The sequence below is a fragment of the Pongo abelii genome, chromosome 17, assembly GCF_028885655.2.
Source record: "Pongo abelii isolate AG06213 chromosome 17, NHGRI_mPonAbe1-v2.0_pri, whole genome shotgun sequence".
NCBI classification, from domain to species: domain Eukaryota; kingdom Metazoa; phylum Chordata; class Mammalia; order Primates; family Hominidae; genus Pongo; species Pongo abelii.
Window position 1 is genome coordinate 61825854 of NC_072002.2, and position 27413 is coordinate 61853266.

Sequence of the window (27413 nt, forward strand, 5' to 3'; positions counted from 1 at the left end):
AATTGAAGGGCTTGGAAGAGATTGTCTCTAGTGTTCCCATCAGCTTAAAAATTCTGTAATAACAATGACAAATATTGGCATGATCATCCTGCATCGTTCTCATCATTTTTTGTTTTTTTGTTTTTTTTTTAAAGACAGGGTCTTGCTCTGTAACCCAGGCTGAGGTATAATGGTGCAATCATGGCTCACTGCAGCCTCAAACTCCTGGGCTCAAAGAATCCTCTTGCCTCAGCTTCCCAAGTAGCTAGGACTACAGGCATGCACCACAACATCCAGCTAATTTTTTTCATTTTTCTAGAGATGGGGTCTCACTATGTTGCCCAGGCTGGTTTCAAACTTCTAGCCTCAAGCAATCCTCCTGTCTGGGCTTCCCAAAGCGCTAGGACATCTGCGTTATTTAGTGAGTTGGAAACACATACTCATTCTGCTCTGTCCTGTCAGTGGCATTTGATTAGTGGTGTCACCTTTCTCCTTGGAGGGATGGCTCCTGATCTAAATGTAATTTCATGTGGACCATGAAACATCAGTTGATATAGGGTTGATTTTGTCCTTGATAGATATTTCTACCTTTTTCATAATGAATCTCATGTCTGGATTTCTAAATAATAATGTCTTAAGCAGAAAAGACCCAGATTGGGTGGATGTAGTCAAAAGGTAGATTATAACATGTAATTTGGAAATGAATTGCACCATATTGCTCTTGGTCATACTTTCCAAGATTGTAGTTCTTTAAGCTTCTTCTTTCTTTCTTCAGCCAAGTGCTCAAACATCTGGAGTGCTGACTTAGTTCTGGCCAGCTCTTAGAAAAACTGAACTCCGTGTGTTTGAATTTGGAGGGGTGACTGGAGCATCTCCCTGAAAATCAAGAGCAGTGACCTCACTGGCCTGAACTGACTCCCTTTAAGGGCCTCACTTACATGGCGATTGCTGAAGATGATACCATGGGAATCAACACCTCCCTTGGAAAAATGTCTCCTTGTTCACCTTCACTGCTTCTACTGTGTTTTCAGTCACCTTTGCCTAGCTATTTTGTGGCATTAGTTTCTCTTGTGAATGCCTCACATTGAAATGAATGGATGTTTTTGATTGGGTCACAAGGAAGGGACCATTTAACCCAGCACTTAACCTTTGAAATAGTCTGACTATAAATCCTCTTACCAGCAGAAATGTCCTCAAGGGCACAATGTAGATGGCTTTCTCCCTAGCATTTCATATGTCCATAGATTGTATGAGGGTATATGGCCTGGGGCCAATCTCAGAAAACCCCAGGTCTGTCATTTCTATGTTAGTACCTGTGTTTGTCTGTTTTGCGTTGCTATAAAGGAATACCTGAATCTGAGTAGTTTATAAAGAAAAGAGATTTATTTGACTCATAGTTCTATATGGCACTGGGATCTGCTCAGCTTCTGGTGAGGCTTCAGGAAGCTTTTACTCATGGCGGAAGGCAAGGGGACCTGGCATGTCACATGGCAAGAAAGGGAACAAGAAGGGAGGGAGATGACCGGCTCTTATAAACAACCAGGTCCCTCATGAACTAATAGAATGAGAATTCACTCATTACCGTGGTGAGAGCACCAAGCCTTTCATGAGATATCCTCCCCAATGACCCAAACACTTCCCACCAGGCCCACCTCCAACACTGGGGATCACATTTCAATATGAGATTTGGAGGGTGCACACATCCTTACTACATCAGAATCCAAGCTTTAGGACACCCTCCCTGCAAATTTAGTAGGTATGTTGTTCTTGAGGGCATAGGCTTCAGAGTCAGCCTGTCTAGATTCAAAACCTGGCTCAGAGGCTCCCCCACTATGTAACTTTGGGCAAGTTGTTTAAGTTGTTTTATAATTTCTCCAAGCCTCATTTCTCTCATCTGTAAAATGGAAATAATCATAGTGTCCCCTTTAAGTCTCATGATGAAAGGAGAGCCTTGGTGCAGTGCCTAGCACATAATAAACACTCCTTAAATGTTAACTATTATTGTTTTTGTGTATGTGTATGCATCCTTGCTTTTTCCTTCCTACCTCTAGGGGGGACAGGGTGATATTGGAAGGATCATGGGTTGGGAGAGAGATTAAGTGGGTTTAAATCCTGGCCTTAAGCCTTTTATTAGCTGTGTGGCCCTGGGCAAATTACTTAACCTCTCTGGACTTACTCCCACATCTAGCAAGCCAGGATGTCACTCCTGACTAGCAGAAGTGTTATAAGAATTAGAAGTAGGCTGGGTATGCTCGCTCACACCTGTAATCCCAGCCCTTTGGGAGGCTAAGGTGGGAGGATAACTTGAGGTCAGGAGTTGGGAGACCAGCCTGGGCAACATAACGAGACCCCACTTCTACAAAAAAAATTTTTTAAATTAGCCAAAAGTAGTGGCACACATCTGTAGTCCCACCTCTTTGGGAGGCTGAAGTGGGAGGATCCCTTGAGCCCAGAAATTTAAGGCTGCGGTGAGCTATGATTATGCCACTGCATGACAGAGTGAGATCCTGCCTGTCTCTTAAAGGAAAAAAAAAAAGGATTAGAAATAATCCTCGCAGGATATGGAGAAAAGGGAACTCATACATTGTTGGTGGAAATTAAATTAATTACACTTATACCCAATAAATTTATACAAATTATATACAAAAATAACAAAAAAGAAATAGTTCTCACAAAGAACCTTGCACACTTATTTTGTACCCAGCACTCTTTGAGTGGTGAACGTGTATCACAATCCATAGACAGGAACTTTCATTACTGTTGTGCCAATGAGTTCTTTCTGCATGTGTAATATTTCAAAAGGATAAGACCATACAGGGGAAGTCAACATATAAGGGAGGAAGCAGATGGTCTGTGTCAGGAACTGAGAAATACTCATGAATTTTTATTCAAATCCACTTCATTCTGGAAAATGTACTTAAAATTTTTTAAGGTGCTCCAACTTGAGGAAATCATCATGTTTAATACTAGTGCTGGTTCTTTTTAAAGCTTAACTTGAAGTTTGCCCTATATACCAGGGTCTATAACTGTGTCTTGGTTTAATGAAACTGAGTTATTAAGAAGAGTCTTCTCTTATGTTCTCATGGCATAAATAACCATTCCTCTCTTTCAGGGCCAGATTATTGACTTCCGAGGGCTGCTCACAGATGCCATCAAGGGAGCAACCAGTGAACTTGCCTTGAACACCTTCGACCATAATCCAGACCCCTCAGTAAGTGGCGAAGATGTGGCATTCATCTTTCAAATTGCCAACATCCAGATGAATTCTGGAAATATAATTTTGAGTACAGTGAAACCTTGAGATCAAGTCAAAGGCTGTAGCCACCTGCCATCGTTTGTTTCACCAAGACCTGTGCATGCCCGGGGTTTCTTCCTAAATTATGAAGCAATATTGTAACGTGAGCCTTTCCGCTCCTCTCATCAGGAACGACTGCTGAAACCTCTGAGTGCGTTTATTGGCATGAACAGTGAGATGCGAGAATTGGCAGCGGTGGTGAGCCGGGTAAGATCTGATATTCAATTCACAAATTTACGGAGGCGGGCTGGGGCTTCTGGAGCTTTGTGGGCTGCTTCTTTTATTAGTAACAATAAATATGATCATTTATTTATAAAGTGCCCCCACTTGCGAAGGCACTCATATTGTTTAGAGGCACAATAATGCGTGATAAATAAATTATAGAATCATAAAATTACAATATAAAAACCCCACCATCTCATGATAGAGGCCAAGAAAACCGAGAGAGAAAAAGACTTAGGAATGAAGGGACAGGTGAAAGGTTTTATAGCAGAGCCAAGAGTCAAGGAAAGAAAGCCTCTTAAAGAAGAAAAGAGTATGTCTGCATCTGGTTTAAAAAGTCAGAGCCTAGAAATAGAGACGTCGGGAGTCTGATGATATCATCATTGAAAATCTCCATGAAAAACACAATTAGCAGGAAAGATTACCATCCAGACTACGGACTTTTCCAGCTCACACTGTGGAACCAGAAGGCAGTGAAGAATAGGCTTTGGAATTAGCTGACCTGCCTTTGATTTCTAGATCCTTCTCTTGCTAGCTGTGTGACTTTGGGCAAGTTCCTGGGAAATAAAATAGATTCCTGAGTTATAGGGTATTTTTCTAATTTCTATTGCTTCATATTTAATTGAAGACTGAAACCTAGGCAGGCTCAGAGAGGGATTTAAAATGATCCCCAAAATTCACAGCTCCTCTGAGAAGCTAAGGGCTCCTGAGCTGTCTCTGTTCAGCTCAGCAGTTGTTTCCTGTACGCCTCTTATTTGTCAGGTGTGTGCTGCGGGCTGCAGATACAAAGGTGAATGAGTCAGAGCATAGTCCTTGCCCTCAAGAGTTTCTCATCCCAGGGGCAAGGTGCACTTTGAGAGCATGAAGGAGGGAGGGGTGGGGAAAGTGTTACGAAAGAAGATAGGAAATCGCTAAGGGAAAAAGTGGAAGAGGGAGGCTAGGAGCTGTTCTGGGCATAGGCACATTCATGAGAAATTGCAGTTTGTGCACATTTTCCGTGGGCCACCTAAGAAGCAGGGAGTGGTGGGGAACGGGTGGAGAGAGGCAGGGTTCCTGAGGAAGCATGCCGTGAGCAGTACCCAGGGCTGAGAACACACCTATAGAAGAGAGGACCTTAGAAAGGCACCCATCGGAGGATGGGATCATCCCATGTGTTTGTGGATGGCTTGTTCTATGACAGTGAGATGAATGAATAGCAAAGAAAAGGAGATGGGGAGACCATCTATGAGGTTTTTACCAGTGAGAGGGGATGAGGGACTGAGCTAGGCTGCAGTAACCCCAAATTAATAGTCTCGTTACCATTTTTGCAAAAGGGTAACATGACTATGAGGATAGAACTACAGAGTGGAAATGGCCTGAGATGATTCCATCTGGAATCCTTTCTATAGTAGCATAGGAGGTAGAAACCCTGCTCCTGCTTGAATGCTTACAGTGACGGAGAGCTCACCACCTCATGAGGTAGTCCTGTTGAATTCTGACTGTTAACTTTGGATTGATACAAGGAGAAACTGTCAGTTGGGAAATTAAACATTACCTTGTGGAACTCAACTCTAGAAGAGGGCAAGAAATACTGCTGTTATCTATGGATGCCTTTAATACCTAGGTAAATGAATCTTCCTTGTGTGCCGAGATTTCCCTAAGAAAGGACGGTAATAAGAATGTGAGTGGCTGGTGGGCCTGCATGTAGATCCAGGCTCTATAGACAGAATAAGGGAGACTGAGTCCTTTCTCTACCATTCTATCCAAGAATGGATTATAAATATCATGCATGACCAAAGTACTTTTATAAATACTTTCTCTAGACCAGGTGCAATGGCTCACACCTATAATCCTAGCACTTTGGGAGACTGAGGTGGGTAGATCACTTGAGGCCAGGGGTTTGAGACCAGCCTGGCCAACATGGCAAAAACCCATCTCTACTGAAAATACAAAACATTAGCCAGGAGTTGGAGACCAGCCTGGGCAACATAACGAGACCCCATTTCTAGAGAGCATTAGCTGGTGTATGTGGGTTTCCCAAGATCGACTGTGGGACTTGAGTATGCACAGATTTTGGTATGGGGGAATGTCGGGGGGGCAACAGGGAGAGGTTCTGGAATGAATCTCTTCCATATGCCCAGAAACCATTTCTAGAGACCCCATTAGCTGGGCATGGTGGCGTGTGCTGGTAGTCCTAGCTACCTGGGAGGCTGAGGCATGAGAATCACTTGAACCTGGGAGGCGGAGGTTGCTGCACTGTAGCCTTGGTGACAGAGTGAGACTCCATCTCAGAAAAAACAAACAAACAAACAAAGAAGAACTTTCTCTAATAAAAGTGAAAGTTGGCTGGGTGCAGTGGCTCACACCTGTAATCTCAGCACTTTGGGAGGCCAAGGCAGAAGGATCACTTGTGTCCAGAAGTTTGAGACTGGGCAACATAGTGAGACTCCGTGTCTACAAAAAATGAAAAATTAGCTGGGCATGGTGTGTGCCTCCTTGGGAGGCTGAGGTGGGAGGATTGCTTGAGCCTGGGAGGTTGAGGCTGCAGCGAGTGGTGATCATGCCACTTACCTCCAGCCTGGGCTACAGAGCGAGACCCAGTTTGAAGAAAAATTAAAAATAAAAATGAACCTCCTATGGTGGAGGGAACTGGATGGGTGGGGAGCAAGAGTAGCACAAACATCTCACCAGCATTTAAAAAATGTATTTATATTTTTGGTCCATGTGCATATATTACTTATTAAAAATTATGTAAATATAATAATAGTTTCAGATTTTTTCTGTAGTCACTCAGAATGACTTTGGAAAGAAGGTTTTTCGGGCTTTTTTGATGAAACACTCCAGATATTCAGTTTACAGCTCCTACTGAGAAAGGCCCCTTAGTGACTGCTCTGAGGCGTCTGGTGAAATTGAAGTTTGGAAACTGTAAATTAGTTATCAGTAAAAGCTACCTTAATTGATTACCCTAGATGGTTGCTACAGGGCTCTACTATAAGAGGGGAAAAACTGCACTTTCGCTCGGTTGTCGGCTTCCTTGAATTTTGTAGAAGCAATTGCTCCTGCTGGAAGTAGGGAATGATCGCTAGTGAAAAAAGAGAAATTGTTTTCGGAGGAGCATTATCTCTTTTATGCAGCAAATTAAGAAAGTGTTGTGAGATCAAGAAACAAGAGCAAGGCCAGGCACTGGCTAGGAACTATGTTTCACAGTAAAACCTAATGTAAGTTGAAGGCATATTCTGTAGCTTCTTTAATTATGGTTATAAATCAGCATGGTTTGCTATTGACTGAAAACAGGTAGAGTCTGTTGTTAGGAGATTTTTTTTTCTCCCTGAAAAGTACCATACTGTGTTATCAATGTCTTCTTCAGGGAAAATCACTGAATATTTTCATGGCATGTCTTTGGTGAACTAACCCAAAATTACAATGTATATATGTGTGTGTGTGTATATATATATATATAATATGAACAGTTTTTATCACCAGCACTTTATAGCCTATTGTAAGTCAAGTATTCTGCTGCTCCCAAGTTTATTACAGCTGTAGAGGAAAAGAAAACATCAGTTTTAAAAAAATGATCAAATGTGCATTGCAGGACATTTATCTCCATAATCCAAACATAAAGTGGAATGACATTATTGGACTTGATGCAGCCAAGCAGTTAGTCAAAGAAGCTGTTGTGTATCCTATAAAGGTAAGGACAGGAAGCCTCTTGGGGGTTATTTCTGTTCACTATCCATTGGACAAGCTGTATGTCACACACCTATCAGGAAGGGAAGGGCAGGATGATTTTCTGTCCACATGTTAACTTTTTGCTTGTGTCACAGCACTTTCTCAACCCTGGAGCACCAAAGCCTGGTCCATTCTAGATCATTTAAAATCATGTTACATATTAGTTCAAGACAGGTGTCTGAGCTAAGTGAAACCTTAAGATCTAAGACCATAGTATACATGATTTGTCAGATTGATTCAAATTAGCCTGCTCCCTTAAAAATATTCTTATTGTTGTAGAAATACCTCTGGTAGGGGAGAATCTCTCACTTTGTTTCCACAGATCCTTCCTTTACACCCCCGCCCCCCTGACCTACCCTCCCCAGGATCATCTGGGGCTTTGCTTCTGGCTGGTTGTGAAGACTGGACAGCCACTTCCAGGGCAGTGACCAGCAAAGCCAGCCTGTTGTGCTCATTACTTATTACTGACAAGTCTCTGTGCAGTTTACAAACTGGGTAGAAAAATAGAAAAACAATACTCTCCATGTTTGATTTACAAATGGGGTAATGAGGAGGTAAGTGATAACGTAGCTTTTGTTGTATAACAGACCACCCCACAACTTAGTGCCTTAAGACAACAATTTATTTGTTTGTAATTCCGTGGGTAGGCAGTTGGAGCTGGGCTCAGCTGGGCTGGTTCATCTCTTTTCCACGTGGTATTCTTGGCTGAGCTCAATCACAGGTCTGAGCCATCAGCTAGAGTAGCTGGAAAAGATGGAGAGACTGAAAAGGCTGCGACAAGTAGTACAGCCAAGGTGTCTCTCCATGTGGCCTCTCATCCTCTAGCAGGAAAGCCCAGTCCTGTTCACATGGTGGCAGTGGGTTCCCAGAAAGAGGCAAGAAAGGGAAAGTTCTAATTCACAAGCATCTTTCATGCCTCTTATATTTTTTTGCTAGTCTTATATTTTCAAGTCTCTTACATTTGCTAATGTCCCACTGGCCAAAGTCACAAGGCCAGGCCCAGATTCAAATGTTGGAGAAATAGGCTCCACTTCTTGATGAAAGGAGCTACAAATAATTTGTGACCATTTTCTGTAATCTTCTGCTGTCAGGATTATGAATTTATTTTATTGAATAACCTATTTAGTCTTAAACCACTAAGCCCATGTGGCCCCTGATTTTTGGATGCTTTCCTCTAAGGAGACAAAAATCAATACATTTGGATTCTCTTTTCCCCCTCTTTCTTTCTGTGTTCAGACTTAGGGGTAAGAAATACACTAGTGTTCAGAATTAATAGAAATTTACTCACCTTTTCTTCTAAGTGGAACTATAAAACTTTTAAAAAGGATAGAACATCTCATTGAAATTCCCTGGATTTGTTGTCCCCATGGCATTATAAGCTCCATATGTGTGGAGATTTGACATCAGGATTAGCATGAAACTAATAGCTAGTTGTAATTTTACTAATAATCCTTGCCACACCCTCTCCCCCATTCTCTACCAACCCTTGCCACCCACATTCCCGATTGTTTGAATTTGAACTAATAGGAGAGACTTCCTGAAGGCTACACGTGTCCTGTTCAGAGTTGGTGTCTCTTAATGCGTTTGCCCCTGAATATTCCCAACTTCCAAAACAGGTTTCACCATAGCTCTGTACTTTATTCGAATAAACCATTACTAATTGGTTCTAGTATGTATTTTAAAGTTCATACCTACTTTACAACATTCAAAAGATTGCCAAATGCTCTCCATATGGAAGTCTGGGGAAAATGATGTTATGCGTGTAAGAAATAACTGTTTAACAGAGAGGAAGAGTACCTACATATACTTTTCCTTCCAAAAAAATTGCTCTTTTAAAAAGCCACAAAAATTAAGTCAGGCATTCTAATCAAGCGTGAAAATAAAATTGGGATGAATAAGATCTGTTTATTTTGGTCAGAAACAGACGACCTTAAGCAAAAAAGGGAGCCCTGAGTCTTAGAGCTGTGCTGCTTTGACTTCAGCTTTCCCGGCTTGTCTGTGCTGAGAGTATGCAGGCTGATGTGTTGGTACCAAACCTCATCCTTGTTCCTTGTTTCCATAGTATCCACAGCTATTTACAGGAATTCTTTCCCCCTGGAAAGGACTACTGCTGTATGGCCCTCCAGGTAAACACAGCTTCCTATTTTGATGTCGGTGTTAAGTGTGTGTGCAGAGGATGAGTTGCCCCTTCTGTCCTCGCTTCAGGACTGGGGCACACGAGAGCTGAGCAGTCACTTCCTTCCTTGTGTGTGAAACTGACTTCTGTCTATAAGCAGGTGGATGGAGCTGAAATGCCTGCTCATCTTTTATGTGTCTCTCTTTAGGTACAGGAAAGACTTTACTGGCCAAAGCTGTGGCCACTGAATGTAAAACAACCTTCTTTAACATTTCTGCATCCACCATTGTCAGCAAATGGAGAGGGGATTCAGAAAAACTCGTTCGGGTAGGAATTCTTAATTTTGTTTTAAAAAATAAGTTCTAGTGTAATACAGTGGTACAAAATGATGTCAGAGCTTCTTTGCTTTTAGGTGATTTTATGTTAGATCTCAAGATCCACTCCTGGATCTTGATTACCGGCAGCTTGGGAAATGGATTGTCTATTACGTATGCATGTTAATTGTGCCCCCATCAGCAAAACATGATCTCCCTTCCTTTGGGAATTTGATCAACAGCTCTTTTTTGATTCATGCAATTTAGGCATGAAAGCTGGGAGAAAAAATCTCTGACGTGGCGTATTTTTTCTTCATTCAAGAAGCATTTATTATTTAACATGTACACTATATTTGGTTAACATTTATTGAGAGGCTACTACTATATGTTAGTCCCTATGCTAGATACTCTAAGAAAGAATCAAGAAACTTTAAACTTCATTATTCTTTCAGATGTTCTGAGCACCTTTGCTTCCATAGTGCCCATAGCCTGTAAGATTTTTTGCTTTCTTTTTTTTTTTTTAGACGAAGTCTCACTCTTGTCCCCAAGGCTGGAGTGCAATGGCGCAATCTCGGCTCACTGCAACCTCTGCCTCCCAGGTTCAAGCAATTCTCCTGCCTCAGCCTCCTGAATAGCTGGGATTACAGGTGCCTGCCACCACGCCCAGCTAATTTTTTTTGTATTTTTAGTAAAGAAAGGGTTTCGCCATGTTGGCCAGGCTGGTCTCGAACTCCTGACCTCAGGTGATCCGCCTGCCTCAGCCTTCCAAAGTGCTGGGATTATAGGCCACTGCGCCCAGTGATTTTTTGCTTTCAGAGGTTGTTTCCATCTTTACAATATCACATTTATAGTTGATGTTATATTTTATATTATAAAATGGTACTGAATCTTCCAATGACATTAAGAGCACTTCCATTTATGGTTTAGGTCCCAGTGTAAGACAGGTCCTTCTTTGAAATCCTGTTAAACTATCACCCTCTGTAGAATGGCAGATACGTAATCAATATAAGTGAATATAAAATATTACGTATTTTCTGAAAAGTGATTAACAAATTATGCTTAAATTACATTCCCTTAGATGACTCTTTCAAAATATAAATGCCTATTTGGAAGTCATAATAGAATATGTTTAAAGGAGTGATTTTCCTAAAATAACCTATTATCTATTACCTTGATATCATTTTCAAGTTGTTGCAAATATTTAGTTTATATAAATTCTTGTTACCCATTCAAGATGGTAATTTGTGGAAATCTACATTGATATCTTCTATTTCTTTGTTCTTCATCTTGCGTCTAACTCAGTGCCAGTTCTGAAGATGGGGCTTGAATTTAGCTGCACCTACAGTTATGGTTGCATGTGATTTTAGTTAGCTGGAGGTTCAGTTACGGTTGGCCCTTGAACAACAGTTGGCCCTTCAACTGCACAGGTCTACTTATATGGGGAATTTTTTTCAACAAAATACAGTATTCACAGGATGCAAAACCCGAGTATATGTGGGTTTCCCAGGATCAACTGTGGGACTCCCCAGTAGCTGAGACTATAGGTGCACACCACCAAGCCCAGCTAATTTTTGTATTTTTTGTAGAAACCAAGTTTCACCATGTTGTCCAGGCTCCTCTTGAACTCTTGAGCTCAAGCAATCCTCCCGCCTCGGGCTCCCAAAATGCTGGGATTACAGGCATGAGCCACCATGCCTAGCTTCTCTCTGCCTTTCTAAATACAAGTAGGAACATACTATATGTTCCCTTTTGTACCTGGCTTTTCCCCCAACTTAATATGCACAGATTTTGGTATGGGGAAGAGTGTCGGGGGGAACAGGGAGAGGTTCTGGAACCAATCTCTTCCATATGCCTACAGACGACTGTAGCTGAAATTCATCTAACTAGAATTCTTATCACCCTGAAGTCTTTTTTTAAAAAAATATCATTTCTGTATGCTGAATAACAACAAAACTCTTAAAAGATACCACCCAGAATTAGTTTAGGTTCATCTCCTGTCATGAAAAGTGGTGTTTGGAACCACGAGCACAAGACACTGCAAGGTGCACGAAGGAAGGTGACATACTCTTGGGACAGGACTTACCTAGGCAGAAGAGGAAACTCAGAAAGTTTATAATATTCCTAACAAAGATTGAAGTTACATGGATTTTCTGGTTTAATGTTGAATAGCCAGAAAAGTCAATTAACAAGAATTCTCCATCCTGTGTGAGCATTGTATTTACTTAAAGTTTTCCTCTGGTTCAATATTATTTTGTTAGGATTCTATGAGTGAAGAAAAGTCCTGGTGGAGTGGGAGCAAAAAAAAAAAAATTAAAAAAAAAAAGAGTGAGGAAACAATTCCTCTCCCAATTTCTTCCTTTTTTTTTTTTTTTTTTTTTTTTTACACAGTCTTGCTCTGTCGCCCAGGCTGGAGTGCAGTGGTGCATTCTTGGCTAACTGCAACCTCTGTCAAGCGATTCTCCTGCCTCAGCCTCCCGAGTAGCTGCGACTACAGGTGCCCCCCACCACGCCTGGCTTTTTGTGTTTTTAGTAGAGACAGGGTTTCACCACATTGGCCAGGCTGCTCTCAAACTCCTGACCTTGTGATCTGCCTACCTCGGCCTCCCAAAGTGCTGGGATTACAGGCATGAGCCACCGTGCCCAGCCTCTTCCTTTCTTTTACTATGTATTTCAAAAGTAACTAGCCTTTAAAAAAAAAAAAAAAGTATAAGAGGATATACAGACTCCTGAGCCCTCTCTGCAGAGGCAACTATTATTAACAGTTGCTGGAGCAGCCCTGCAGAACATTTATCTATTATCTACGTTAGCATCAACAACAGTTTCTTTTGGGTGTTCTGTTTTGTTTTGAGGCAGGGTCTTGCTCTGTCACCTAGGCACCCAGGCCAAAGTGCAGTGGCACTATCACAGCTGACTGCAGCCTCGACCTCCTGGGCTCAAGTAATCTTCCCACCTCAGCCTCCCCAGTAGCTGAGACTATAGGTGCACACCACCAAGCCCAGCTAATTTTTGTATTTTTTGTAGAAACCAGGTTTCACCATGTTGCCCAGGCTCCTCTTGAACTCTTGGCCTCAAGCAATCCTCCTGCCTCGGGCTCCCAAAATGCTGGGATTACAGGCATAAGCCACCATGCCTAGCTTCTCTCTGCCTTTCTAAATACAAGTAGGAACATACTATATGTTCCCTTTTGTACCTGGCTTTTCCCCCAACTTAATATATATAACTTGGATATTGTTCCACACTGTTATAGATAAAGCATGTTCTTTTATATGTCTATATGGTAGTTCATTGCATAAATGTACCAAAACATATTTAACCAGTCTTTGCTTGATGGGCCTTTAGATTGTTTCTAGTCTCTTGCTATTATGAACAAAGCTATAGTGGGCAGTCTTATATGTACACGTTTTTGCCCATACAGTACGGGATAATTTGTATGAAGTAGAATCGCCAAGCCAGAGGGAATAGACATCACCGATTGCCAGATTGCTTGCCAACAGGGTTGTACCCACTTACAGTCCCATCAATGGTTCATGAGTGTGTTTGCTTCTCCACACCCTGGCCAGCACACCAATATAATTTTTAAAATAAACATTTGTCAATCTAATAGTAAAAAGTAATAGTGTATTTCAGTGATTAAACGTGCATTTCAATATTTCAGTGCTCGAATATGTATTTCTTTGATTCTGAATGAACTTGAGCAACTTTTGAAAGGTTTAGAAAATATTTGTATCCTTTTGTGACGTGCATTTTTATTTTGGATATTTTAAAAAATAATTCAACAAGAAACAGATAACCTCTGCTAACCTCGAAGGCGCACGTCTCATTTCCTTTCAGAAATTACACCATTTTCTCTTTGTTTTCCAAGCTTTGGGGAAGATCCTCAACTGGACAATCTTGGTCATGCTGTCAGGCTCCTTACTGTGAAGCTTTCAAAGAAAGCAAACCCTTCAAGACCTTCCCCTAAAGCAGAGAAGCTTTTTCTACCATTTGTTTCTCTTCCTATTCCAATTAAAGAGTTATTTATAGGGAATCAGTGGGTTATGTTCCTCCCTCCCCTACTAATGTTTGTGCCTCTTAGGAGCTGATCGCTACTGAATAGTTGAGTGGTCTCTTTAGCAAATGCATACATCTGTTGATGCTTATATCTTTCTATGTACCGCCCCCCAGTTGTATGATTTAACTTCCTCCAGCTTCCTCTGAAAATTTTAGACTAATGCTTCCAGAAACACTTACCCATGATTCTGTATATTCCCTGCGAGTGGAAAGAGCAATGCAGAGGGCCGTATGAATGCCTAGACTCCAGGCGTGGTTCTCCTTCCAACTGGGTGTTTGGTCTAGCAGAGGCTCTTGGTCTCTCTTGTGCCTTCAGTGAGCACCTTAAAAACATGTATGGGTTTTATATTCTAATATTTCATTTCTCATTGGGTAGATTGCCACTGTTGTAATCACCCTTAATATCAGGTATATTTGGGCTTCTTTGTATATGTGTGTGACAAGGATGGAAAGTTATTTGCCCTGAATTACGTGGTCTCCATTGTATCTGAAAGGCACTGTGATGAATGCCCCAGAATTGCCATTGTTCTCTCAGTTCATTAAACTCAGCCAATTGTTCCAATAAAACAGGATTCTGTAAAAGGGAGATGCTGGTGCATGCGCTTGAATGCACCCACGAGCACTGTAAAAGGGAGATGCTGGTGCATGCACTTGAATGTACCCACGAGCAGTGGGGAAGGTGAGGTATTTCCTATTCAGTGACAGGGAGACCTGTAAGGGATGAACTGCTGCTGCTCGTGAAAACCACAGCCTGACTTTTTCAGAACCCTTTCCCTCTAATTCTGTGATGGTTTGCTAGTGCTAAGTGACATGGAGAATAAATCCCCCATGCCTATTAAAGAATCTCTGTTCTTTTTTAAATCTCCACTGTTTTTTCCTATCAACCAGTGAAGGATTGTATATGATGCTCAAGAGATCAGTTTCAGGGTTAAAAAAATAAAGTTCAGGTTGTTATATTCTATTCATCACCACCACATCTCCCTTTAGAGCTCTTTATTTTGTTTTTGTATGTCTGTTCTTTTGCTGGTTGCTTTCCTGTTCTTGTTCAGTCTATAATATTTTATTCTCAAATAGAACATCGTATTCAATTGAGAATTGCCTTCTAGTACCTAAGCCTACCAAGCAGCCTTGTTTGAGGTAGTGTGGGAAGGCTATGGAGTAATTTGGAGAACACAAAGGGGCTAAATTTGTCAGCCTTGTTACCCATGACAGGAACTCAATCCTTCCCCTGAAATCCTTTCTTCTGAGAATAACCTCCCATTGTTCCCAAAGATTAAGGGAAGAATTATCAAATGATTACACATATTCCAAGGCTCTTGTGTCCATATGGAACATATTATTGGCAGGGTGTTTCAGGGGTTAACTGGCTGACTGCAAGCTTGGGAACCTAAATTTATCTGAAGCTCTCATATTTATGATTAGTAACCTTGGAGTAACCACCTACTCTCTGCCTCTAATTTTATCAAGTGATAGATGGAAGTAATCGGACCATCAACCCCATGGGGTGGAGGTAGGGAGAAATGATTGTAATGATTATAAAGTTATTGTGAAATAACACAGTGCAGCATAAATGCTTATTATTACAGTCACTCTAAGTTTTTACTCTCTGGGAGCATCTGAGGACTTTAAGTCTATAAGCTTGAACACTTGCTTGCTTTTTCCCCACCCAGGTGTTATTTGAGCTTGCCCGCTACCACGCCCCATCCACGATCTTCCTGGACGAGCTGGAGTCGGTGATGAGTCAGAGAGGCACAGCTCCTGGGTAACAGACAGGGTTGGGGTTTTTGTTGTTGTTGTTGTTGTTTTTGTCATCATTTCTCCCCTGTTGGAAGTGTGTTTGGTGGTCAGAAGCCCATCAACATCTACTAGCAGAATGAGCCTATTAATAAGCCCACAAATTTTCTGCAAACACATGGAAAGGTCTTTAAATTAGATCCTGTTAACTGAATAGCTGATTTAAGTAGTTTTTATAACCGGAGGAAATGCCATTCTCCCTTCCCCCGTTCCCCACAGAGTGGTTTTCAGGCCTGAAGATCCTCTAGCCCCAGGATCCCAGGCTGCCATATCAGTTCTGCTGGCTGAAAATAGCCGCTGTGATGGCCTCCTCTGGAGCCAGAAGGGCTGCCCCTGGGGAATGAGGCTTGCCCACTCAGCCACTGTGCAGGGCCACGTCTGTACTTCACTCCTGAGAGGCAGTCCTCGACGGTGTGTGAAGCCTGGGAAAACACCACTTCTCTGTGGCTTCAGGTTATGGCTCAGCAGGGCTAACTTTAAATATGTCACATATATTATCTCTAAAGATTGAGTGTCACTGAATGTCCTCAGCAGGAAGGAACACTTCTCAGACTGTAGTAAGCCTTCTGTTTGTGCTTCCAAAAGCCAGAGTAGTGTTGTGCTTTTTGTTCATTCGTTTTTAAGATCAGCTTTCTGTCTTGATCAGAGGTATTTTCCACTGAAGCTTTTTACTAAATCTGGCACCCCTGGCTTGAAAAAACAGATCTCTGAGAAATCTCAACACAGCTGCATTTATTAATGACCTTTAATGGTCTATCATCAAGGCAGAAGTAATAGTAATAAAACACAATTAGCTTGTTGGAAGTATTAACTATAATATAACTTATGAAATTTTACTCATTGGAAACCATTTTCCCAGCAGGGAAAAGCAACCGTAAAGATGTACCCAAGTAATATACGGGATTCATGTAATTGATTGAAACAGGACATTTTCCTCAGCTTAACTGGAGCTGGTGCTTGTCAGCCCTAGGCTGGAGCGCTCTGCTTTCTGTAGTAGGCCTGAAAGGAGCAGGCAAGCGCACAGGCACCTAGATGGGAATGCACCAGCCCACCCTCATAGTCACTCTACAAAGATCAGGTCTCCTTATGCACTTGTTGTTACACGTGCTTTGTCGAGCTCTGTCCCCAGTTTCCCACAGCCTTCATCGGGCTAATGTAAAGACTCTTCATCTGCTATCCTTGTGTGTGCTCCAGGTTCTGCCCCGAATTTCCATTTCTCTGTCTGGGATCAAAGACTCTAAAATTACAGTCTTCAAAGGGTCAGGAAATAAGGATGGGTGCTCTGAAGACTTCTTTGATAATATTATGTTAAAGGAATTATAGTTATGGGCTAATGATAATTAAACATATAGCAAATATATGGGCAAATGCTAATTATATATTATGCTTATAATATATAATAAATTATATATATACACACACACATATATATATATACTGAGAGAGGGTCTTCTCTCTTAGGCAAAGGTAGTTGAGTATTAAGGGGCATAGATCCTAAAAAAACATATACCTAGCCAGGCAGGGGGCTTGTGCCTGAGGTCCCAGCTACTCAGGAGGCTGAGGGTGTGAAAGTACTTTCCTGTGTGCTATTTAAGTGAAAGGGATTATCCTCAATTATGTCATTTTTAAAGAGGTAAATAATGCTGCAGGTAGACACAGTTGGGCTGCATTTAATCTACCAGTGGGACTGTGGACCCTTTAGTTATTTTCTCCAGCTCACTGCCTGCCTTTGGTTTTCTTTCAAATACCATCATTATATTCATTTACTTGCTTTCTATCATGCTGTATGTGAAAACAACAGCAAATTGCTCATTTTCTCTAACTCTAGTATGAATGGCTCCATTGGCCATCAAAACAGAAACTGTTCTACAGTCACAGGGACATTGCTGTGAATGCTGCTCTTGTCATGAGGGCGAAGGCTCTGACACTTAGGAGAATCACGTCTTGTCTCTCTGTAGGGGAGAACATGAAGGAAGCCTGCGGATGAAGACAGAGTTACTGGTGCAGATGGATGGGCTGGCGCGCTCAGAAGATCTCGTGTTTGTCTTAGCAGCTTCTAACCTGCCGTGGTAAGAGACCAAGAGAGTAAATTTTGAATACATTTTCAGGAGTCAGTAAGTGCAAATAAAAATTTTATATTGACCACTTCAGGCAAAGCTGTGTTGTTTGGCTGCAGCCCTGGAAGATTAATGTGGAGGCTTTACTGTTCAGGTCCCCAATCCTTGCTGTCTGTACCATGAAAGATCTGCCTTAACAGAGGAAACACAGGCCAGGGCAACCATTAACAATATTTAAAATGGACATTTCGAGATTAAAGCCAAATTACATAGCATGTTTAAATTAAGTAGGACTTTGGCATAGAACTACAAAATGCTTAAAATCTCCAGGACTCAAATAATATTCCAGAAATAATATGTTTGAATTTTATAGTATTAAAATTAAACTTTCTTAAGTTAGAAGGAAAATCTTCTCTTTAATGCTGCACAGTAAATAGAAAGGTAAATAATCTCTAGTGGAAAATGTAATCTACTCTCAGAGTCTTATTTAAACAGTGTCCCAGAGTTGTTTAAGAACAATTCTAGATGTGGAATTGGGAAATAAGAGATGTTGATTAGGGAAAAACAATATCTACTTGGAGAATATATTTTAAAAATAAGTATAAGCCCTTTATAGTTCTGAGAATGTTTTCACATACATTATTTCTTTCAAGCTTCAGGCAAAGCGGGAGACAGATAAAGGGAATGCTGTTCTTCCCATTCTCAGAGGGCACCAAGGTCAAGAGAGTTCAATCCACCAACATCAACAACTCTTGTAGCCTAGCTGGGACTTGTGACCTTATGCCCCTCACACCCATCTCTTGCTCTACATTCAAAGATGAAAAGAGAAACTCTTCTGTAGTGCATGCTAATTATCTGGGACCCCCCAAACCAGAAGTCATTGAAAAAAACTATAACGTTCATTTGTAATCTGTTATTTTAAATATACTCATAATTTAAACCTGGCTCCACCTCCCCTTGAATCTAGAATACTTTCTCTACTTGCTCAGGTGATCAGCATTTTACAATTTGAAGATATAGGATCTATATATAAGAATATCAAAGTGGAGTCCAAACAGAGAACCGTCATTGAAATGTGATTGTAGAAACTTTTAGGGAAGGAATCTTCTTTTCTTCAAAGGTTTAAAACAAGGTGATCATAACCACTGGGGGTGAATATTAGAGTCAGCTGGGAAGGCAGAAAAACTGTAAGTCTTCAGGCATGAATGTGGGAAGGTCTGTGCCCTGGGGAGACCTACATATTTTCTGGAAGAATAGAGGACCTTCTACCCCCAGTGAATACCTAAGAATTTGTTGAGAAAGTTATTGTGCTGCTTCGATTTTCCTAAGCCCAAATAAAATGGTTCACAGAGGTCAAAAAACCAAAAACAAAGCAAAAAACGAATAAAAATTGAATAAGCTTAGAAGGGCTTTTCCAAAAATTTGCTTCTCAATGTGTCAGCTGGCAAATACACATGTGCTTTTGAGCTTATGTTCCTTATATCATTGATTACATCATTACAACGTGCCTTAGAACCAATATGTTCTAACTCATATATCCTGTTTTATTATGAAAAATTCCCAAAAACACTAAGGAAAGGAAAAAAGCAGAATGAACCCACCATCTCCTCGTTTTAATAACTAACACCATCTTGCTCAATTTATTTCATCTATTCCAGCACCACTCCCTGCCACTTCTTTGCTGCAATATCTTAAATCATATTCAACTATTATGCTATTTCTCAAATGTACATGTTGAAGAAAAATAAGGACTTTTTTTTAACATTACTACAAAGTCATTATCACCCTAACATAATTAACAGTGATTCCTTACTGTTTATATTCAGATTTCCCAATTTGTTTCAAAACTCTCTTTACCATTGACTTACTGAACTGATATCCAAACAAGGTTTGCACTTTGTAATTGGTCATTCCCTTAAGTCTCTTTTAATCTAGAACAGACTGCCTCTTTTTTTCTTTTTTTTTTTTTATGAGATGGAGCCTTGCTCTGTCATCCAGGCTGGAGTGCAACGGCGCAATCTCGGCTCACTGCAACCTCTGCCTCCCGGGTTCAAGCCACTCTCCTGCCTCAGCCTCCCAGGTAGCTGGGACTACAGGCGCCTGCCACCACGCCCGGCTAAATTTTTTGTATTTTTAATAGAGATGGGGTTTCACCATGTTGGCCAGACTAGTCTCGAACTCCTGACCTCAAGTGATCCGCCCGCCTCAGCCTCTTTTTTTTCTTTTCCTCCACTTGTCATTGACTTATTGCCTGCCAGAGGGATTGTCTTGCAGGATGTCCACACTTTCTGGATTAGGCTCGTTGTATCCTCATGGTAGTAGGCTTGTTCTTACTCCTGTAATTAGACTAAAGGTTAGATTGATTATATTCAGGATCAATAGAATTTTTTGGCAAACACACTTCATAGGCGATGCTGTGCACATCACGTTGCATTATATCTAGAGGTATGTGATGTCTTGTTGCTCCACTTTTGGTGATGCTAAGATTGATCACCAGGTTCAGGTGTGTCACCCTGGTTCCTTGCCTGTACAGCTCCCATCAATGGTGTTAGCATCCATTGATGACCTCTGCCTGAATCAGTTATTTCACCAGGGGTACAAGTCTATCATTTCCTCTGATCAACAGCTGGAATTATTCTTGATAACAGAACTTTCCCTCTTCCAGTAAGGTTATTTGGTAACCCTGAAATATAGTTTATACTAGAAAAGCAGGATTTTTTCTCTTTGATTTTTAGTTGTGAGTTGATGCCACAGCGACCTTCAGTGGCGACCAATGAGTCAGCCATCAGCTTCTTTCTCTTTCACTACAAGCTCATGACTTGTTTGGTACAACCCCATTAGTTTCATTTTTTTCCCCCCAAAATTTTATTGAGATATAACTCACATACCACCCAATTCACCCATTTAGAGTATACGATTCAATGGTTTTGAGTGTATTTAGGGTTGTGCAACTACCACCACAATCAATTTTAGAACATTTTTCTTTACCCCAAAAAGAAACCCTGTACTCATTAGCAACCATCCCATTTCCCCTATGCCTACTTCAGCATTAGGCAATCACTGATCTATTTTATGTTCTTGTAGATTTGCCTGTTCTCATACCTATGAGTAGAATTATTGGGTCATATGGCCACTCTACGTTTGATTAGTTGAGGAACAGCCCAACTGTTTTACAAAGATGTTGCACCATTTCACATGAAGCAAATTCACATTTCACAAGCAAAGGATGAGGGTTCCGATTTCTCCACAACCTCGCTAACACTTGTTATTATATGTCTCTTTTATTGTAGCCATCCGAGTGGGTAAGAAATGGTTTTGATTTGCATTTCTCTGAGACAAATGATATTGTGCATCTTTTCATGTCCTTATTGGCCAATTGCATATCTTCTTGGGAGAAATGTCTTTTCAAATCCTTTGTCCACTTTAAAATTTTTCTTTTTATTATTGAGTTATAAGACTTTTAAAATATATTCCAGATACAAGCCCTCTATTGGATATATGATTTGTAAATAATTTCTCCCATTCGTAGCCCTTCCTTCCTTCCTCCCTCCCTCCTTCCTTCCCTCCTTCCCTCCTCCCTTCCCTCCTTCCTTCCCTCTTCTTTCCCTCCTTTTTTCCTGCTTCCCTCCATCACTTTATCCCTCCCTCTTCCTCTCCATCCATCACTTTCTTTCTCTCTTCCTTCCTTTCTGAACTTTTTTATTCCTTTTTTTTTTCTCTACCTTGCTAAACTTCCCATGTGTGTCCCATTTCCCAAGCCTGGGACCTTTCAGAAGACCCTGTACCTGGTTATTCGACAGCGGCACTGTCTAATAGAAATATAATAGAAATATATTGTGAGGCACATGCATACTTTTAGGTTTTCTATTAGCCACATTTTTAAAAAGTAAAAATAAACTGGTGAAATTAATGTTAATAACATGTTTTAACACAGTATTTTCAAAACATTATTTTAATATCAGTATAAAAATTACTGTGATATTGTAGTTTCTTTTTCATACTAAATTGGAAAAATCCAGCATATATTTTACACTTACATCACACCTCAGTTTGGAATAACTGGGTTTCAATACCCAAAAGCCACATGTGGCTGGTGCTACCATATGAGAGAGTACAGATCCAGAGACTCATTTGTCTTCCCTCATGCTGCTGTGGCAGAAATGGACAGTTGCCTCTCAACATTTATTTCACCCTCGGAATTTAAGAATAGAACTTCAAGTTGGGGGTTCTGTTTCTTAGTCTTCCCCTACTGTTAGGTGTGGTTAAGGCCAAGTTTCCTTCTTATATGTGCAGGATGACTCAGCTCCATTTTGTACATTTTGCTCCTAGAATCAGCCATTTATTCATGAAGCCCTGGTGCCTTTAGTGGGAAATGATGTTAATATTCAGAGATCACAGTCTCACAATTAGGCCTTTTGATTAGACAGAGCTAGGAAATACATATCTTTAACAAGAGGCAAATAATGAGTCCATGCTAGTATTTCCCATTCAAATTTAGGATTAATATATTTGATTTTATATTGTTATCTTTTCTCTAATTGTGAAAATCTCAGTTCTTAGCATTAATATAATTAATACTCACTTTATCCCAATATGTACAAATATTGCATATGTGTGTATATCACAGAGCTTCTCAGTAATAACACCAATACTATCTTGACAGTGACATTCTGATGTGGAAAATGGTACTGACCTGGCCTAACTAAGATGAAAGAGCTAATGTGGGATTTCTCAACCTCAGAGCTACTGACATTTTCAGGCCAGATAATTCTTTGTGGTGGGACTGTCCTGCGCATTGATGATGTTTAGCAGCATCTCTGGCCCACTATCCACCAGATGCCAGTAGCACCTCCTCCCCAGCAGTTGTGACAACCAAAATATGTCTTTAGACATTGCCATATGTCTCCTTGGAGGCAAAATCACCCCCAGTTGAGGACCACTGGACTAATCTAAGGATTTGATAAACATCACATAGAGACAAGCTGACAGCTAAACTCACAACTTTTTTCAAAAGAAAAGAAAAGAAAAGAAAATAACAGAACTTGGTTTTCTTACACAAAGCATAGCTTATTACATATTTTTTTCTGTATCTTGATTTTATCTTAACAAAATATCCTGCCAATCTTTCCAAATAAGTACATAAAGTTCTTCCTTGCTCCCTTTATAGCCGCGCAGGGCTCCATTTTGTGTATATAATAATTTATCCCACCAGCCACCTAATGATAGACATTTGGGTTAATCCAACTCTTTTGCTATTAAAAAGAATGCTGCAGTGAGCAGCAGTGTGGAGACCACACTTTGTGTATTTGCTAGTGTATCTTTGGGGTAGGTTCCTTGAAGTAGATTTTGCTGGGTCAAAGGGCTAATGTGCACGAAAGTATGGTAGAGCCTGCCAAGTTTCCCCCCGCAGAGGTTGTACCACTTTGTATTCCCACTAGTGTCCTGCTTTCATTACTTAACATGACAGTAAGAACATTTCCAGTGTCATTAAATCATCCTTGAAAATTGGATTTTGTAATGGCTGCCCAAAATTCTCACACAGAAATATACCATCATTTAGTTAATAATTCCTTCCCTGTTGAACATATATGATGATCCCAAACTTTCTCTGTTAGAAATAACACTGAAATGAATTTCCTTGCATAAAAATCTTTGACTAAAGTTCTGGTTGTTTCCTTAGGACAGATTTCTGGAAGTCAGGTTACTGTAGCAGAGGGTTTAGATGTTTCTTCAGTCCCTTGTGACACATTGCTGAAGTCTTTCTATGAGAAAATAGTGTACTTTTTAGCAAGAATGTGGGAACAGATCTTTCTCTTGACTTCAGGGTCTTAGATGAGGGAATAGACTTATCTGATTCAAGCAGTCTGTCCTTCTAGGGGAAATAACTAAATCATACCAAGTGATGTAAAGATCCAGTCTTAAAATCCCGAAAGAAATTCCTTACAGTTAGTGGCAGTTCTCATCTATTGCATCTTCCGGGGCACTAGGCTATTCTTTACTGCTGGTTGACTTACCACCATTTTCTCTAGACACATCAATTCCGTCTCAAAGGGGCAATCATTTTCTCCCTTCGCAGCAGTGACAGGTGTGCAGCCTTTGTTTATTCAGCACTTCTCCTCCAAAGAGCACCTTCCCTAGTCTATAGCATCACAGAGAGGACCAGAAGAACAGCTCATGTGTGTCAATTGATGTATAAACAAGCAAGAAGAGGAATAACAAATGCTGCATCTTTAATATTACCGCTTAAAATAATAGCCATGTAAGAAATTTAGTAAACACAGTTAGAACTAATTTGACGTGCCTTGATTGTTGAGTATTCACAAACTCAAGCCTAAGAGTCAGGAAACAAAATACTGAACAGGCCCATTAAGGCAAATGTCATCTTTAAATACTATTTAACTCTCTTGGAGTTTGTACAAATAAGGTGTGAAGACTGAATGTATGAAGCATGCTGAAACTCATGTTTTCCTCGCTGTTTGTAAAAGGGCTAGAAATCCCAGCAATGCTCTTAAAAAATCAGACACCTGGTATACCAAGCTCTGGATTTAAAAATCCCTAACGTTTAGAAGAAAACTTAAGATCCAAGAGATGGAATAAAATGGTTCTGATTCACTTGCAGGGGAAATCAGCAAGGAAAAGAGCTGTCAGTCAGCAGTGGCTCACCTGTGTCATCGCCTGGTGACTTCAACTTATTTTTTCAGCCAAATTTGAAACCCGCCGGGGCAATTGCTAACAGGGATGTCTTTCTGTTATCTATGTTAACCTATTTCTTCCCATATGAACCCTCTCCTGCTGGTGTAACATTGCTATAGCAATGCATGCATGTGATTGGAGGGATAAGCAGATGTAACCCTTGTTCTTTCCATAGTAACCACATGCATTTCTGGGCTCCAGGAAGAAGCTGTCCTCCCTGCCTGCAATCAAGGCCTTGATTGTGCCTTGACTAGATCAACATTTTTCCAAAAGCAGTCTGCCACAGGTCAGCAAGCATTGTGCAAAAAATGAGATCTAGTGGCCTGGTATGTTCAGGAGATGCCAAGTTAAAGACAGTTCAACTGGTTTCCCCCAGCAGGGTTGCTCAATGTCTTTAAAATACGACTGTGGGCCAGGTGCAGTGGCTCATGCCTGTAATCCCAGCACTTTAGGAGGCTGAGGTAGGCAGATCACTTGAGTTCAGGTGTTCAAGACCTGCCTGGCCAACATGACGAAACCCTATCTCTACTAAAAATACAAAAATTACCCAGGCGTTGTGGCACATGCTTGTAGTCCCAGCTACTCAGGAGGCTGAGGCAGGAAAATGACTTGAACCTGGGAGGTGGAGGTTGCAGTGAGTTGAGATTGCACCACTGCACTCCAGCCTGGACTACAGAGCAAGACTCTGTCTAAAAAAAAAAAAAAAAAAAAAAAAAGCCTGCCTCTGGACTTTTGCACTCACACTTACCTGAGTCTAGAATCTGGAATGCAGTGGCACCCCCACCACCATCCCCCTCCCCTTCAGATATCTGCAGGGCTCTGTCGGTCACCTTCAGGGGTCTGCTCTGATGCTATCCACTCAGCGTCTTATTCAGAATTGCAGCCCCCGCCCCAGCTCCCTATGCTGCATTCTTGCTTTGTGTTTCTTCCTGTGTTGTTACCAGAAGTGATATTAATTTGGAATTAATGGCACTTAAGCTTTACAGCCCCTTGATTTCCTGGGACTCTTCCTTGGCTCATGGAGAGTCCCCAGCAATGTCCTCATGGTCCTTCATTTTTGCAAAATTTGTGAAATGGTACTTTTATTGCGGAACCACTTTTGCAAAAATTATATAACAGTGAGAAGATTATGGCAGTGAAAGAGATCTGATCTAACCAACCTCCATCTTGCCTTTAATCATTCCTGAGCTCAAGCCAAGCTAACTTTGGGAGACATTTCGTTTACAGTTTAAATGATAATAACCCTTTTTGAAAACTATATGGCCTTCCTAAAGCTAATGCAAGACCACCAGGTTAGGAGGATGAGAGAAGCCTGAAGTCATTAAGTTGTTACCAGCCATTATTCTGGAGGTCACAAAATCTGCAACTTCCCTAGTTACTCCTGCAGATAACATCACTATTGTAGAACCTAACTAAGATTGGCCTTTAGAGATGTCTTTTAAAGTTTTTGCATTTCTGACGACCCACGGCTCCACCTGAACCCACCAACCAGTCCTGCGGCCGCCCCCAGAAGAGGACCACTTTCCATACTCCCATTCAATTGCCCAGCAAACTATCCTTGAAAAAGCCTAGCCTCCGAAATGTGGGGGAGATTGATTTGAGTAATGACTCCATTTCCCATGTGGCGTGGCCAGGCTTGTGTTTATTCAACTCTTTTTTTTATTGCAAATAAATAAATAAATAAATAAAAGATACTATTTGCAGGCTGGGCATGGTGGCTCATGCTTGTAATCCCAGTGTTTTGTAAGACTGAGGCAGGACGATTGCTTGAGGCCAGCATGGACAACATAGCAAGACCTCGTCTCTATAAAAAAAATTGTTAAAAAATCAGCCAGGCGTGGTGGTGCGTGCCTATAGTCCCAGCCACTCAAGAGGCTGAGGCAGGAGAATTGCTTGAGCCCAGGAGTTTGAGGCTAAAGTGAGCTATGATCACACCACTGCACCCCAGCCTGGGCAACAGAGCTGCAACACCCTGTCTCTTAAAAAAAAAATGCTATTGTGCTTTGTGACTCTCTATGAAAAATAAGATAAAGCAGTACTTTCCACACTTATCTGACCCCACTCCTTTCCTCAAGGAGTATCTCATAAGTCTATTGTTCCATTTGAAAACCTTTTGGAAGACATTAGTTTATATTACCTCACCCTGATCTGATGAATGCATTTTTCATTGCAATTGCCTTCAGTCCTGCCTGTAGGCTTTTATTTATTTATTTTTTTTGGAGACGGAGTCTCGCTCTGTTCCCCAGGCTGGAGTGCTGGAGTGTAGTGGCACGATCTCGGCTCACTGCAACCTCTGCCTTCCGGGTTCAAGCAATTCTCTTCCTCAACCTCCCAAGTAGCTGGGATTACAGACACCCACCACCATGCCCAGCAAATTTTTTGTATTTTTAGTAGAGGTGGGGTTTCACCATCTTGGCCAGGCTGGTCTTGAACTCCTGACCTCATGATCCACCCACCTCAGCCTCCCAAAGTGCTGGGATTACAGGCGTGAGCCACCGCGCCCAGCCTGCTATTCATCTTTAATAGTATTTTTGTGCCTACTAGTGGTCAAACCATTTTGCTTGGAATTACTTACATAGAAAACTTCACTATCCCACACAATAATATCAAGCCCATGATCTTCCATGTGTGTTTTACGGGTAAAACCCATACGACCAGGAAAGAAGTATACTGTGCAGGATTTGGTAGGTCCAGTGGGGAAGGCACATGATGACTAGCAGGAGGTTACTAAGCAGTAACCTTGCTCTTGCTTCATTCACACCTTACTGTTTGTTTGATCTCATCAGACAAAAACAACTTTCAACCTGGTTATTCTGGCATTACCTTTTCTACTTAAGAGGGTGTAGGCTGACATGCGAATCATACATTTCAAACCACATTTAAAACATCATAAAATTATTATAACCATTTTATAGAAAATCTGAGAACTAGAAAAAATACTTCTGATTTCACCACTGTGACTCAAGTATTACCATCTTTGTATCTACCCTTCTGGTGAAAATGGTTTAGTTATTTATCATCTTTTGCTTCCATATCCTTCTCTGGTAATGTTTTTTGTTCCCAAGAGAAAAACAGTTTTTACTCTTTTGGTTATTTTAAAGTAATAGTTGTTTATTATAAAAATCATAATTTATATGCTTTATTATTATTTGAAAGTGAATAGTCTTCACAATAGCAAAGACATG

At 41.0% G+C, this 27413-nt stretch overlaps 1 protein-coding gene across 5 annotated transcripts in view; it reads left to right on the forward strand.

Annotated features, from left to right (window-relative positions):
* Nucleotides 1-27413, forward strand: part of KATNAL2 (katanin catalytic subunit A1 like 2) — a 495511-nt gene that overhangs the window by 454029 nt on the left and 14069 nt on the right. For all 5 annotated transcript variants that reach the window (XM_054537847.2, XM_024236163.3, XM_054537848.2 and 2 more), the window contains 7 exons: nucleotides 3092-3190; nucleotides 3404-3481; nucleotides 7068-7166; nucleotides 9267-9330; nucleotides 9529-9647; nucleotides 15355-15446; nucleotides 17437-17547. In XM_054537847.2, the coding sequence (XP_054393822.1) occupies nucleotides 3092-3190; nucleotides 3404-3481; nucleotides 7068-7166; nucleotides 9267-9330; nucleotides 9529-9647; nucleotides 15355-15446; nucleotides 17437-17547 (662 nt within the window). The remainder of the gene's footprint in view (nucleotides 1-3091; nucleotides 3191-3403; nucleotides 3482-7067; nucleotides 7167-9266; nucleotides 9331-9528; nucleotides 9648-15354; nucleotides 15447-17436; nucleotides 17548-27413) is intronic.